At 41.8% G+C, this 16,755-nt stretch overlaps 1 protein-coding gene across 3 annotated transcripts in view; it reads right to left on the reverse strand.

Moving 5' to 3' along the window:
* The window catches only part of FRMPD4 (FERM and PDZ domain containing 4), an 881,789-nt gene that overhangs the window by 101,833 nt on the left and 763,201 nt on the right, over nt 1-16,755 (reverse strand). For all 3 annotated transcript variants that reach the window (XM_011950878.1, XM_011950876.1, XM_011950879.1), the window contains 2 exons: nt 12,003-12,163; nt 7,013-7,115 (listed from right to left, as the gene is read on the reverse strand). In XM_011950878.1, the coding sequence (XP_011806268.1) occupies nt 7,013-7,115; nt 12,003-12,163 (264 nt within the window). The remainder of the gene's footprint in view (nt 1-7,012; nt 7,116-12,002; nt 12,164-16,755) is intronic.

A 16,755-nucleotide genomic window follows, 5' to 3' on the forward strand; every position in this document is an offset into this window, starting at 1 on the left:
CCTTTCCCTTTTCCTTTCTTTTCTTTTATTCTCTTTTTTCTTTTCTTTTTTTGAAACAGAGTCTGGCTATGTTGCCCAGGCTACAGTGTAGTGATGTGATCTTGGCTCACTGCAACCTCTGCCTCCTGGGCTCAAGTCATCCTCCCACCTCAGCCTCCCAAGTTGCTGGGACTACAGGTGCAGGCCACCACACCTGGCTAATTTTTGTAGAGACAGGGTTTTGCCATGTTGGCCAGGCTGGTCTTGAACTCTTGGGCTCAAGCCATCTGCCCGCCTTGGCCTCCCAAAGTGCTGGAATTACAAGTGTGAATCACCACACCTGACCTTTATTTCTTTATTAAACTTTTTATTTTGTTTATGTATTGCATTTTGTTTTTGCTTAGTGGTCTGTGTTCTCTTGTATCCCACTGAGCTTCATTAAGGTGATTATTTTTCATGTAATTTATATATCTCAAATGATATATCTTAGGGGCTGCTTATTGAAGCCTTAATCGTTTCCTTTTCTGGTGTCATGTTTGCTTGATTCTTCATGATTCATGTAGCCTTGAGTTGGTATCTGTGCATTTGAGGGGGCAAACATCTCTTTCAGTCGTTTTTTGTTGTTGTTGTTTTGCTTTGTTTTCTTTTCTTTTTTTGAGATGGAGTCTTGCTCTGTTGCCTAGGCTGGAGTCCAGTGGTGTGATCTCGGCTCATTACAACCTCTGCCTCCTGGGTTCAAGCGATTCTACCACCTCAGTCTCCGGCGTAGCTGGGACTCCAGGCACACACCACCATAGCAGGCTATTTTCTTTTTTCCTTTTTTTTTTTAATTTTTTTTGTATTTTTAGTAGAGACTGGGTGTCACCATGTTGACCAGCTAATCTCAAACTCCTAACCTCAAGTGATCCACCCGCCTTGGCCTCCCAAAGTACTGGGATTACAAACGTGAGTCACTGCACCAGGCCCTCTTCCAGTCTTTATAGGCTGGTCTTTATAGACTGGTTTCAGCAGGTAAAGACCTTCTCTTCTTGATTGATGAGATTGCCTCTGCAATTGCAGTGGAGCTAGATCATGTGACTACTGCTATATTTGCAATGGGATCTGCTAGATTTCCAGTTTTTACAGACTGGTCTTTATGGACTGGTTTCAGCAGGTAAAAACCTTCTCTTGTTGACTGATGAGATTGCCTCTGCAATTACAGCAGGGCTAGATCATGTGACTACTGCTAGATCTGCAATGGAGTCTTGCAATGGAGGGTAGGCCTGTTTCCAGAGCTTTGGGATAGCATGGATCCTATCTCATCTCTGAGCAGATTGGAATGCTTCTAGGATCTTCATTAATTGGGCTGATGCTGGGACAAGGTTCTACAGATCATGGGCCTGTTACTAGGTACACAGATCATTGTGGCTTCCACCAGATCCCTGGGAGGGTTATTGCTGGACCATCGGGTGGGTTTCTGAGTAAGCATAACTGGTCCTGGACTGTGATTGCGAGAGGCTGGAAATGAGTCACAGGGCTACTTCAGGGTCCACAGTCAAGATCAAGATCCACAGGCCTGCTTCTGAGGACACAGATGGACATGCCTCCTCATGGTTTCCTGGGTGGGAAGGACTGTGGCTGTGCAGGGCTGGAGCTGGATCACAGTGTTGCTTTAAGATCTGTAGTAGGATCAAGGCTGGCAGGCCTGCCTGTGGTGGCACAAATGGGCATGCCACTCAGCAGGTCCCTAGTTGGAGTCGGGGAGGCAGGACTGCCCCTGAATACCAGATGAGAGTGGCTGGAATTGAGTTTCAGGATCTGCAGTTGGATCAAGGTTGGCAAGTCTGCCTCTAGGGCACTGAGGAGCCTGTCTCCTGGGTCCCTGGGCAGGCAGGACCACTCCCTGACCATGGCTGAGAGGAGCTAGAGCCAGGTTATGGGGCCACTTCAGGATCCACATTCAGACGGAGGTCAGTAGGCCTGCCTGAGGGGACACAAATGAATATATGTCCCAGAGGGTCCCTGTGTGGGCATGACTGCTCCTGGATTATGGCTGAGAGAGGCTGGAGCTGAATTATGGGGCTGTTTCAAAATCTGTGGAACTAAGTTCATTAGGCCTACCTCTGGGGGTATGAACCGGCCTGTTTCCCAGCAGGTCCCAGGACAGGTGGGACTGCTCACAGACAATGGCTGAGAGAGGCTGGAGCTTGGTCACAAGCCACTTCAGGGTCCACAACTGGGGCCAAGGTCAGCAGATCTGTTACCCAAGGCCCAGGTAGGCATGACTCTTCCCGGGTCCCTTGATGGATAATGCCAGTAGTAGGACCAAGGCCAAACTGGGTTGTAGCCAACTCCACGGGCGGATGTGGTTGTTTCTGGGTCTGTATTTGGGATCATAGTCAGTGAGTCTGCCACCAAGGCCTGGGTGTGTCTGCCTTCTCAAAATGGCCCTCCTCAGTCTTGGGTTCCACCAGGGTTTAGTGACCTATTTGGATTCCAAAGCTCCTACAAAGCCACTTTTGTCCATAGGTGGCTGCCAAATTATAGTTGCTATGGGGGATACCAGTGGGGGACCTCATTTTGCTACCTTGTTAATGCCACTCCCGTATCATTTATTCTTATTTCTTATTACAGTTACTTTCTTATTGAAAGAACACTACTGCTACCCAGGGAAGCTCTCCAATTCCCAGGGTATTAGTGTAGAAGGGGTGACATGTCTGACAGATGTGAGCAACCCTCTGTAGATAAATAGCCATAGCTATAACACTGCTCATCAATTAGATCAGCAGGAATAATCAACATAAGTAATGGGAGAAGGCAGATGGAGGGATAGTTAGCTGCCCTATTACAGATGTTGGGAGAAAGGGGAATTAGTCTTCAGTTTGACCATTGTACCTTCTTATTATAGGATGGGCAATTTTCCACTTCAACTGCTGTGATAGAAAAGGATAAGATCAAGTTGTTTACATGCTTGACTCTTCAATGTTAGTATCTGGTACTGAGGAAGTGGGAGAAGGGGAGGAAGGGACTCAGCATTCTCAGAGTCTGCTGCCCCGGCGCTAAAACTGGGACTAAGTTTAGGGAGTCAAAAACCATTCTAATATTGTACGCAGAACTTTGTATACACATGGGTTTTTCTGGATGGGGGAAACGTCTATGGCATTTATCAGGTTCCCAATTGCATCTCTAATCCAAAAAGTCTAGTGCACCCATTCTAACAGGAGCCAGTAGATTTATGTTGCTGCCTTGAAGGACCAAATTTTGAGGTGGTGATTCAGGACAGCCACCTAGGCAATGGATTTTTTTAATATCTGCAGGTTGGAAAGTGAGTGTCCATCAAGAAGGTCTGGGGTTTCTAGAGTCAAAGGAAAGATCTATTTTACAACTCCCTTCTCATGCATAAACCTGCCCTTCCACTTCGCATTGATGGCTACTCTTTACCACCATCAATAATATCCCTTAACACAACATCCATCTCCACTAAACATTCCTACCAAATACTACCCTTGCCAACAGCCTTGTCCAGTCATAAATATAGGAATATCAATTAGAATTCTTCTCCTTGAGGGCAAGAATCATGCCTATGTATCTATACATGCTCATTGCCTTATATGATGTCTGTTAATCCTCAATAATTCCTTGTTGGAGTCAAATGAATTTAATTGTGCTGCCTAGCCATGGGAGTGGGCATAATTCATAATGTTTCTATGGGCAATAATACTCCTTGCTTTTTAAAAATAAAATTTTGGAGACTGCTTTCAGTTAATTAGTCTAATTGTGAAAAGAAAATTATCCTTAGATACTTTTAAAGAAGAAAGATATGGTAATTTGTAAAGGGCATGAATTCTTCAAAGATTTTCATTCTCAAACACCATTATACAGTCTGAGTTAGAGTTAACAACTTAGAAGACCATGAAGTGAACAGAACTCATCTAATTTCGGTGCAGCAATTATAGCTTTTTGAAACTATATGAAAAAACCAAAATGTTGTTAGTATATCAGTAAATTGGTCTCTGCAAAACTCTTTCATTTTCTCAAGAAAAAATAATTTTCTATAATAGAGTAACCAAATGATAAGAAAAATAATCGACCAAGAAACACAAATGTATCTGGGAACAAAAAATGATCCATGAACACATGCTGCAATGGGGGAAAAGGAACAAAACAAGACTATACCACTAAAGCAAGCAAATGGATGCCGATTTTTAAAGAGAGAATTTTATAGTGTTATCAAAATGATGAGTGTTTTTCCAAATTTCCTTAGTGGCTAAGAAAATGGTATGTTTTTTATTATATAGAAAGGGAATTTATCTTGTGTAAGATATAGACCTTAAAACATATATCAGCTGAGGAGCCCAGTAAAAAGGGGATTATTTTACAAGAGTTAAATGTTTAGGTTAGTACACATTATGGCAGACAGAGATGACTAAACTTATGGGAAGGCACAGGAATATTTTGTAATGTGTGATCATTTTCATTAGTAAGACACACATTATTTTAACATTGTGGTTTAGTGAGAGTGAAAAGGTTCTGAGTCAAATAGTTTCTGTTGCAACTACTCAACGCTGTTGTTGTAGCAGGAAAGCAGACATAGATAAAATGCAAATGAGCAAACCCACTAAAATACTTATGGATACTAAAATCTGAATTTTATATGATTTCCATGTGTCACAAAATACATTTTTCAACTTTTAAAAAATGGCTTAAAAAACCTACCTTTCTTAGCTGAAGAACTTTGCAAAGATACATGGCAGGCTGGATTTGAACTTGGAGCTGTTTGCCATCCTCTCTTTTAACTGGCTTATTTTATTACATGTAAAGTTCTATAGAGAGTGCTTTGTTTACAGATATGCCATTTTCTTCTATAAGTGTTAAACCAGAAAGAAAATATCTTTCTTGGAAATAATCTTTCTAAATATCCCTGGAACAATTGCTAGGAAATGATCACACTTTCAGATAGGTTTTTCTCTGTCACTGTCCTGCAGCAGGCAATTAAGTCACAGCCAACCTAAACACAGATATTTTATTTTTTCTATCATCCTCCAGGCACAAAAATCAATAGGACTAATCACAGAGGTGCGCACCTAGGGGAAAACAAAATGTCTATGCAACTTCTGCCATCAAGCCCAAACATGGCATTCCAGGATGCAAGCCGATAGAAGGCTCAGAGCCTGTCTAGATGAGGTATGCCCCCGCTGACACCCACACGCATCTCAAGAGAGAAGTTATTCCAAACGAACACTGCAGCTCCTTACCAAGGGCTCTTACATACAGATTCTTTCCATATTCTGGCTCCCCTTGACCATAGAAAGATTGGAGACGTACCCAGGTCTTGTTCCTGATGCATAGTGAATATGTCACAAGTCTCAGTGTCTGCTCCTGTGTAAGACCGTTCTTTGGAGATCTGGATGACCCAGGAGTACAAGTATGACTTTTCTAGCCATCTGGGAAGACTCCATTAAGCCCAGACTGAAGTAGAGTGACTGTCTTAGTCTGTTTGAGCTGCTACAACAAAATACCTTAGACTGAGTAAATTTGTAAATAATAGAAATGCATTTCTCATAGTTCTGGAGGCAGTGAAGTCCAAGATCTTCCAGAAGATTTGGTGTTTGGTAAAGGCCCCATTCCTCAAAGACAGTACTTTGTCACTGTGTCTTTACATGGGAGAAGGAGCAAGGCAATTCTCTTCAACTTTTTATAAGGATACTAATCCCATTCATGATGCAGAGACCTTGTGACTTAATCACTTCCCTAAAGGCCCCACCTATTAATACAATCACATTAGGTATTAGGTTGCAACATATAAAGTTTGAGGGGACACTAACATTCAGACCATAGCAGTGACCAACCATTCCAGAGTTTCCCTGGGACATGGGCCTTTTAAATGCTAAAACTGGGATGGTTGCTTACACTAAAAGTAAGTGCCTTCTCCTTCTATTTCTCTTTTTGCTTCTCTCCCAGTTCTTTCAAGACCGCTTGACCCTCCAGAACCTCTTTGTGAAGCAAAAGCTGAACTAGGCTTGAAAAAGAAACTTTCTCTGAAAGACCCCAGAAATACTCCACTTAATGCCTTTTCCAAAGTACAGATTTATTAGGTTGGTGCGAAAGTAATTGAAATTTTTGCATTACTTTCAATGGCAAAAACAGCAATTACTTTCGCACCAACCTAACACTTTCTGTAATGAGTAAGCATAAATGTTAGGAAATCCCCTCTTGAGTGAAAAGTGTTCTGGTAACCTTAGCTTTGGCTTCAATCTTGGTTGAAAATACGAGTTTATAAAAGACAAATGTCATGTCTCCTTATTCGTCAACACTCCTATAGCATGAATGGATCCATTCACACGATAGGTCCAGCTTCTTCATTTGAAAAACTTCTAAAGATCTCTTTTCCCCTAAATTCACTAAGGAAGTATAACTCCAGTGGGCTTCTAAGGGGATTCTTGACCAATATTTTTAACATAACATAAAATACATTTTCTGGTGCCCCATTAAGAATATCACACAACAAACTACTTACATCTACAATAAAACTAAACCAATAAACCACGTGTATTTTGTAAACTCTTAGCTTTGACCTAATTATCCTATTGCCATAGTTGATAATCTCAAAATTCAGTAATGAAGAACTTAGTCAAATATGAAGTATCAGTGAACTGTGTTTGTATATCCATGGGATTATGTATATAAGATTACTCATCACTTACGCTGAATTAAGGTATTGTGTTTTGATCTCCCTGATTATGAAAAATCAATGTGTTAGTAATTCCGGAAGGAAAAAATGAAACTTTGGATATAGGAGTCATAAAAATGTTAAACTGAGGCATTTGTGCCTTCAATGTTAACAGAGAGTGGACAATTAGGAGTTTTGTGTTTATGGAGCATGTGTTTTGATATTACAGGTCAGTGTCAGCAGCATTTTCAATCGCGTGGATATGTTGGCTTGTGTTTCTGTCCTAAATTGTCCCACAGGAGGCTCTTCCTCTGCTAGTTGAGACCTCAGAGCTGTGTAGCAGCCTTCAAGGCAGAACAGGACACAGGTGAATGAGTCACCCACCTGACCAGATCAATGACCCGCTCTCTGGGTGCAGCGCTGACCGGTTCATCATTAATCATTACAATCTGATCTCCCGGGATCAGCTTGCCTTCAGAGGGGCCACCTGGAGATAAATGAGAATGAAGCACAGGTGAGAAGACCATTGGCAACCTATCCCAAGCCCCCTCTCTTGATCATGATTCACTGTGAGCAAATGGTGCTATCAGCAAAACCGAAACCCAATCACACTTGGGTATTCTTTGGACAATTCTGAGGCCCAGGCTGTACCCTGACCAATTAAATCAGAATCTTTCGGGATGGGACCCAGGCATCCACATTTTTCTAAAACTTTACAAGCAAGGTCGAGACTCAGTCTAGCAGCGCTTCTCACACTTTATGGTGGATCACCTGGGGATCTTGTTACCATGCAGGGGGTGCAGGGTGAGATAATGCAGTTCTCACAAGCTCCCAGGTGCTGCTGATGCTGCTGGTCAACAGGCCATTTTGTGTGTGTGTGTGTGATGAGGCCCCTAGAAGGAGCTATTCTCTCAACAGGTAGCCAATCAGTTGTGTTGATACCCTGTGGCCAAAGCTGCAACAATTCCGCACAGCTGGATTCAAACAAAGGTGCATCTATGTACTTATTACAAGTAGGGAGACAGCATACTGTGGAGAATCGTAAGATATCTCAGTAAGAGGGTGTTCAGATGTGAGGGTGATCTGGCTGTGACATCTGTCACCCCATTGATTGCCAGGGTTGATTCAGCTGATCTGGTTGGCTAGGTGAGTGTCCCCTTCCTGCCTCACAGCTCCATGTGCATCCCTCCAGCAACCCTCCCACCTCATCCTGCTGAGCAGCTGGGACTGTGGGCACACACCACCACACCCGGCTAATTTTGTTTGTCTGTTTATTTATTTATTTAGAGATGGAGTCTTGCTCTGTCGCCCAGGCTGGAGTGCAGTGGCGTGATTTTGGCTCACTGCATCCTCCGCCTCCCAGATTCACGCCATTCTCTTGCCTCAGACTCCCGAGTAGCTGGGACTACAGGCGCCTGCCACCAAGCCCGGCTAATTTTTTGTATTTTTAGTAGAGATGGGGTTTCACCGTGTTAGCCAGGATGTTCTCCATCTCCTGACCTCGTGATCTGCCCGCCTCGGCCTCCCAAAGTGCTGGGATTACAGGCGTCAGCCACGGCGCCCGGCCTTGCTTACTTTTTGTAGAGACAAGATCTCACTGTATTGCCCAGGCTAGTATCAAAATCCTGGGCTCAAGCAATCCTCCCACCTCAGCCTCTCAAAGTGTTGAGATTACAGGGATGAGCCACTGTGCCCGGCCCTTTTCTCTTTCCGTTTTTTCCAAGAAGGGAGAAGGAAACTAATATTTGTTGAGCATTTATTATGCATAAGGCAATGGGTTAAATTCTTGGCCTAGTAACTTCACCAAACACTATCATCCCTTCCATATAATGAGATAATTGAGGCTCACACAGGTTAAATAATTGACTTGAAGGAAGGACTAGATCTTAGCTTGGACTCTTCCAAATTCAGAATGGTGAATGTCCCTTTTGAACTTTTTTCTACAATTCAGAACCTAGTCACTGCCAGGTTTCTTAACACATAAACTTAAAACCACATCTGTGTGAAACATACATTTGTATTTAAGTAAGACCTAAAATCAATTACCTGAATTATGCTCTAGACACGTGCAATTACCTCCCAAATATTGATATGGTAGCATATGGTACTATAATTTTAACTATATTTCCACAGGTCTGACGCTGGGTGATAGCTGCAGCTGAAACGCTCTCTTTCAAATATTATTGCTATTACTTCATTTAGTAATTGAAATGAACACTTCATACCCAGAACATGGAACTGAAAGTAATTCAGTGTTTCTCTCTCCACCCAGACACTAGGCATACGTGTCATTCAAGCTGTAGCATAAATTCGTCTTCCTTCTGGGAAGTAAGAGAGTGGGGGAAACTTAACATGTCCTCATATTACTGATAGAAAATACTCATTTTACAGATGTGGGATTCAGTGTTTGCACACATAAGGAATTCAGAAAAACCACTTGGGAAACATAATAAGTATTAAATTATGTGCAATAATCACTCAAATTCAGTCAAACAAGTGGTTAGCAATCAAATGCTGATCAAATACAGAAAAATTTTCAAAGTAACTGAAGGACGAATGTTAACTGTTCTAATAAGAAAACCACTCTCAGATTAACATACTCTTACATTTGACCTATGCTTTCTGATTAAATGAAACTACTCTTGTCTAATCAAGCAACTTTAATCAAGAATTCTGGAGAAGCAACACACTGTCCCATCCAAAATACGAAACAGTGGCACACTTTAAGAGAACTGTCTCATAGCCTTTACTTTGAAGTCTGGATCGCCTATTATAGAAAATCTAGTCACACACTGAAATCACTTGGGACTTCTGTGGAGTCATTTTTGTGATAGACACAGCTTGTTTGACCAGCATTTTCACTCATAAAAATAACGGGAAATAGTACTCTTTGACCTTTGTTTTTACTTTTTTTCTACTCATCTCAAAATTGTGTAACAGTAGGTATCAGTGTCTTTGAAGCTAAGGAGAATTGAGGGCAAGGAAGGAGGGAGGTTGTAGAAACAGTGAGATGATACCAAAAAATAAAAAATAAGACTTGAATCTTCATTCAGCTCCTGGGAAGACACACACTTTGGAGAATCTCATAGTCAGAGATGTTAGATTATCCCAGTATTATAAAACAGCATGCCAAATACTATTCCATTTAGGAAAGAATGTGTGTACACATACATCTATATATATGTGTTATATATGTATAAAATACATTATCTGATATGTAATACATATGTGTGTTTGTGTATGCATGGAATTATATCTACTACACATATTATCTCCGTCTACATCAATAATGGCTATCTCTTGGTACTAGGAATTCAGGTGAATTTTTTTACTTTCTCCTCTATACTATCTACATTGTTTCCTTTTTTTTTTTTTTTACAAAGCATGTTATCATAAGAAGCAACAAATCTGTTTTGAGAATTATCAGTTGTATCAAGCTCAACAATCCTATACAGAGAACTAAAATATAATCTATATTTAGTGAAATAAAAAAGTTTAGCAGATAGCACAAGTCTAAAGTGGTTAATTATTTGTCATGCTTGCCCTGGGGCATATTATGTCAAAATAATGAAAAATGAAACATTAAACCAAATTTTAAAATCTATACCAGGACACTACTTGACTTTTGTTTCCCTTAATTGAGACACTCAACTGGCCAAACATTTTAGAGTGAAATAACAATAACAATAAAAATAAACATCTACAGAATGAGCAGGATGTGCCTGGCACTCTTCTAATTTATTGCATTCTCTCCATAGCCCTGCAACGTAGATACTACACTGATCCCCATTATACAGAAGACGTAGAGAAGTTATATCAAACTGAAATGCAGGGAATTTAACATGGAAAGTAAAAAGTCTAAAAAGGGGCAGAGGTAGGAGCAGTCTGATGCCAGAGTCTGTGCTCCTAAGTGTAGTACTTTACTGCTGAATCCTGTTACTGATTTGCAAAATCCTGGGAAGAAAGGGCATGGAAGATAATTTCCTTTTTTACTGAAAATAAATCCAATATGAGTCCATTACAGTAAGCATATAAATACATATATAATAAATAATAAAATCACATTGTTTCTGGAAAGGCAAAGGCAGCCCACTTCAGGCGATTGCATCATAGTCCATTGTATTCAGCTGTGTTGACAGTGGAACATCTGTATACTCTAATATGAATGATTGCGGGAAAGTACGTTAATTATCTAATCATATTGTAGAATTTTAAAGATTTGACACATACTGTATTAGTCAGCATTTGCTGGATAACAAATCACCCCCAAGCTCAATAGGTGTCCAATGATCATTTCTTCTCACGCTTATGGGTCTTTAGGATAACCACAGGCTGACTGATTTCAGCCAGGCTTGGCTGGACAGTTCTGTACCAAACTGCAGATGAGGCTGTACTTGGCTCCCCCACTGCAGGCTTGCTGCCTCATGTATTCATTATGGGGCTCAGATGGAAGAGGTCACAGCTACCTGGGGAAAACTCTCTCTCTTTCTTTTTTTGTTTTTGTTTTTGTTTTGAGATAGGGTTTCACTCTGTTGCTCAGGCTGGAGTGCAGTAGCGCAATCTCAGCTCACTGCAACCTCCCCCTCCTGGGTTCAAGCGATCCTTATGCCTCAGCCTCCTGAGTAGCTGGGACTGCAGGCATGCACCACCACGCCTGGCTAATTTTTTGTCTTTTTAGTAGAGATGGGATTTTGCCATGTTGGCCAGGCTGGTCTCGAACTCCTGGCTTCAAGTGACCCACCAGCCTTGGCCTCTCAAAGTGCTGGGATTACAGGTGTAAGCCACTGCACCCAGCCAAAAACTCTTTTCTTATAGCCATGGCAGAAGCTCAGGAAACAGGCTCAATTGCACAAGCATGTCTCAAGCTTGTGTCATCTTTGTTAATATGCCATTGGCCAATGTCAATCACCTGGTCCAGCCCAATAGCAATGGAGTATGGATTTCCCTTTATTCTGCCTCTAATGAGAAGGGAGGGAAGTGCATACTTGTGAGATAATCCAACTACCCCAATGACTAAATCCTACTGTAACCACTTCCTCCTTTTTTTCACTAAGGAATTCATCATGGGCTTACCGTAATACAGTACAGTGCCTGCCTCTTATTGTCTGCATTCATAAGTTAAGAAGTGGATCATTTCCATGGTTATAGATGATGGCTTAGTATTTTCCTGAGTCAGGTGATAATGATGGGTTTGGCAGTTTAAAACCTAGTTTGAGGAGGCATTTCTGTTCCTCTGGTGAAGTGACTCTATCCAGGTTTTGGAAAAACACACCCAACTTTCACAGTCTGGACACTTATGAAACTGAACAGTAGTTATTCTGGCAGGGTGTGACAGACAGTCCCAGGAAACCAAGAACTGGGATTGGGTGCTTACCTGGTGTTACTGAGCGAACGACCACTGGCTTTTCACTCCCTGCCACAAAACCAAATCCCAGCACTGGGTCCCTTCTCATCTCCACCTTCCGAGGAGCCGGAGGGATGATTTGGCAGCTCTCTAACCGAGGGTCGTCAAAAGGGATTGCCTGTGTCATGTGACTGTGGAGAAAGCACATACAAGAGAAACAAGGCATCAATGTATGTCTTAGGCATTGGCCTGGCAATCATATTCTCTTTAATTTCAAAACCTATTTTTTGTTAGAGAGTGAGAAAGATCTGGGGAGACCCATAGTCATGCTTCTTTCATGGCCTACTTGGGCCACTTTTGCTTCAGGCTTTTGCATTGGCTGTTCCTCCAACCTGGAAAGCCTGTCCTGCAGATATGCGTATGGCCCAGCCTCACCTCACTCAAGCTTGTACTCACATATGACCTTGAAGAGGACTGTCCTGGCCATACATTTTAAAAATGCAACCCCGCTCCCCAACATGCCTGATCCCCTTCACGCCCTTCTACTTCTTTTTTCCCCACAGCACTAATCACGTGCTAACGTGCCGTAGAATGCAGTTGGCTCTTGAACAACACAGGTTTGAACTGCACAGGTCCACTTATACACAGATTTTCTTCCTCCTCTGCCACCCCTGAGACAGCAAGACCATCCCCTGTTCTTCCTTCCCCTTCTTAACTTACTCACTGTGAAGACAATGAGGATGGAGACCTTTATGATGATCTGCTTCTACTTAATGATTAATACATATATTTTCTCTTCCTTATGACTTTCTTAATAACATTTTGTTTTCTCTAACTTTATTGTAAGAATACAGTATATGAGTATAATGCATATAACATACAAAATATGTGTTAATCAACTGTTACATTATCGGTAAGACTTCTGGTCAACAGTATGCTATCAGTAATTGAGTTTTGAGGGCATCCAAAGTGATATGTGGATTTTTGACTGCATGTGGGGTTGGTGCCCCAAGCCCCATGTTGTTCAAGGGTCAACTGTATACTTAATTTTATGGTTATTTTTGTTGTTTTGCTCTATACACTAGAACAAACACTCTATGAGGGCAAGGAACTTGGTTTCATTCACTGATTTATTTCAGTTTCCTAGAACAGTATCTGGCACATAGTATATTCTCATTAATTCTTGAATTAATAAGTAGAGAAAAAGATTTCTTTGTGAAAAGCTATTTAGTTATAACTGATATGCTGAGAGATAACCTCAGAGGGTTTTAGACATTTAGAAGGTAATACCTATGGCTTCTGGCCCCAACAAAATTGAAGTGGATTATTTTGGTGGTGACACACGATCCTGTTTCCAAATACATCTCCATTTCCAAAGAAGCTGAGAACTTAGCTCTTGGCATTTGTTCTCCGGAAAGATTTTCAGGTGGTTCAAATGAATCTTTTCACTAACACCTAAACTTCAGAAGTCTTATCAATAATCCCAACTTGAAATTTGTATAGCATTCAAAAATTTTCAAAATACTTCCACAAATATCTAATTTGATACACAAATTGAGAATGAGAGGGCAGAACTGGTATTATTTTGTGGATTTTACCAATAAGAAAACTGAGATCAAAATACTAGTTTATTGTCACTAAGGGCCTATGGCTGGTATACCAGAGGGTTGGGTCAAAGATTCACTCCCATGACTCTTAATGAAGTCTTCAGTCATGCACATTGTTCAAGGCAGCCTTCTTTTGGGGAAAAGTTATTAGTCTGAATAATAGAAATCTCCTTAATGTAATGTAAGCTAAGATTATTTCAATGACACGGGTTTAATTCAAATTTCTCTCTATACAATCTTCTTCAATAAGTAAAAGAAGATCATTTAAAAATATCTTGGAAGATGCTACTCTGTATGCCATCTGGACAACATATTGTTCAATGTAATAAAGATAGCAAAGAAGGAATCCTGTCGTCTTTCTGCATAATTAATAAGAATGAGGTAAGATCAATGAAAACCTCCTAAGATCTGTCCTTTAGGTATATATCACTATCTAGGAAAACAAACATTTAAAATCCATTTTAAATAGAAAGGAAGTGTCTTTTCAACTTAGCTTCTGGGGAGGTGGAACGGTAGGAAAAAGAGAAGTGTTAGTTGAGAACTAACATGTTGTGCACCATGTGCTAACACTCGTCTGTTACCTTATTTCATTCTTAAAATTCCTCTATGATGGAGGCAGTTTTACCCCACTCATTCCTTCTTTGCAAATGCCAAGATAGGAAAAGTAACCTGGCCAAGGTCACGCTCGTCTCAGGTGTAAGCCAGGTGCAATCCATTACCAGGTCTTCTGATTTGAAGTATGGGGCACATTAGATAATTTGCAGAAACAGTGCAAAATGAAAACGTGGAGCCTTTCATTCAAACATGACTAATTTCAAGACAGCAGAACATTAAACCCAGTCCAGGGTCCTGTGTCACTGCTTGGGTCACACATCCATGATGCTGGCCCCGGTAGTGTGCTATCCCCAGTGTCCTACCACCATTCTATTAATAGAAAAGTCCAGGCTGAGATTGGTGGCATTATAGGGTAGGTTCAGGTGTTTTTCTGGACCCATAGATTAGACACGGCTACCATGATATGGTATATGCTTGGGATGGATGAAGAGAGGTGGGCAGAACTCAGGTGGGCAGGATATCAGATGGAGAGGCGGCCTGGATGTCAGAGGACAGAATTCGAGACCCTGAGTGAGCCAGCAAAACCAATGCAGAGTGAGCCCCAGTGACCAGGGTAGGAGCCTCAGACAAGGCCCCAGGCTGGGAGGCACTAAGACACAGGGAAGAAGCGGGGAGGCCAGGGCTAGAACCCAGGACACTACTAGGACCTCTGATACTCCCACAGTGGGCCCCAAAGGGTGGGAACTTGACCTTCAGACATTGATCCCTCCTGGACCTAAAACAGGCATGGCTGGGTATGCCTGTGGGAGAATGGGGCCACCTAGGCATGGTGGACACTTTGGTTCTCTGGTCTCCTTTGTAAGAAAGCCCCATCTTAGAGCAAGACATTTTTGAGCCACATCTGAAAGCAATTCTGTCCTTTTATCTCCAGATGAAAGAAGGGATGGAAAGAAGAAAGGAAGGGAGGGAGGAAGGAAGAATGAAAGGGAGAGAGGGAAGAAGGAAAATTCACATTTTTGGAACCTGGCCTTGAATTCTGTGTCTTCACCATTTTCCACAGCAGACATAAAATTGAGGAAGGTAAAGCTTGCTGAAGCTGGGTGACTTGCTAATGGTCACATGTGTTTTAGAAACGAGGTTGGCGCAACTCTCGATTCCAAGCATAGAGAGGGACTGAGGAAGGCTTTTCCTTCTGCTATTGCTAGCTCTGTGAAAAGCTTAAGGCAGTGATTCCCAAACTTTGCTGCACATTAGAATCACTCAGGGAGCATTTCAAAACTCCTAATGCCCGGATTACACTCCAGACCAACCGTATCAGAACATCTGGGATGCAAACCAGTATCAATTTTAAAAACATCTGCAGGTGATTCCTAAGTCCAGCAAAGTTTGAGAACCACTCTCCTGCCTAGAGAACGGTGGGTTTTAGTACGCCCTCCAGACAATAGGAAACGAGGACACAAATGATGTCCCTGATTATCTCCTCTAGCAACCATTGTGAATGTATATTAAAATATTTAAAACTTCTGGAGCTTGATTACCCTCTTCCCACCACAGGAACAAGTAATAGTATCTAATGTATCATTCATTCAATAACTATTATGTTATTCTTTTATTGATACCTGACATTTATTAAACATTAATTTCATGCTAAGCATTGTTTGTTCTAAATGCTTTCCATATGTTAGTTCATTTAATTCTCCAAAACAACTCCACAATGCACTCATTTGTTCATTTAGTCAATTTGTAAAACACCCACTGGATTCTCAGTTCTGGTATTGCACTGGGAAAGAAAGCAGACAAAAAAGATAGTGTTCACGCTAGTGTTCACAGACAAAGAAGAAACTAATACATTAGTAAAATAGATGGAAGAGCAAGTCATTATAAACACTAGGGAGAAAAATAAGGCAGGGAGGAAGGATAGAGAGCTGAGTGGGTGGAGTGGGTGGGTGAAGGTGCTGCAATGATCAGCAGGGGTCAGGAAACATTTCGGGGGGAGCACTTCCAACAGAGGGACCATGAAGCATAAAGGTTCTGAGGCATAATGTGCCTGATGTGAGCCTGCCCAGGAACAATCCGAAGGCTAGTGGTGCAGATAAGGATGTGGGGTTGGAGGCAGGGTGGTGAGGAGTAAAGAAGTGGTGGGAAGGAGGGGCACAGATCACACAGGCTCTTGGAAAGACTTTGTCTTTTGTTCTGAGTGGAACAAGTAGACATGTGATCCAGCTGCCCTGCTGATGACAGGAGAGGGTACTGGTAGAAGCATTTCGGGGGCCATTACATCAACCCCTGATGGTGGTGCCTTGGACCAGGGTGAGAGTGGCAGAAGCCGCAAAAATTGTTGTGCTTTTAATATATTTGGAGGCCACCCTGATAGACCAGGGGTGGGACTTCTACTCTGGAACCATTTTCCTGCACATGCCAGACGTTCCCAGTGAGGATGGACCTATGAGCATGTTGCCTAATGCAAATCTCGTGTCCTGATGTATCCATATTATGGGAGACATTTTTGTCTTCGAGTAGGTGACACTTTCTAGTTTGTACAAGAAACAAATACATGCCCAGGTGCAGTGTGAACATGAGAACTGATGTGATTGTTTGGTGAGAGACTTTGGAGCCAGACT

Source organism: Colobus angolensis, unplaced genomic scaffold, assembly GCF_000951035.1.
Source record: "Colobus angolensis palliatus isolate OR3802 unplaced genomic scaffold, Cang.pa_1.0 Scaffold310, whole genome shotgun sequence".
Taxonomy (NCBI): Eukaryota; Metazoa; Chordata; class Mammalia; order Primates; family Cercopithecidae; genus Colobus; species Colobus angolensis.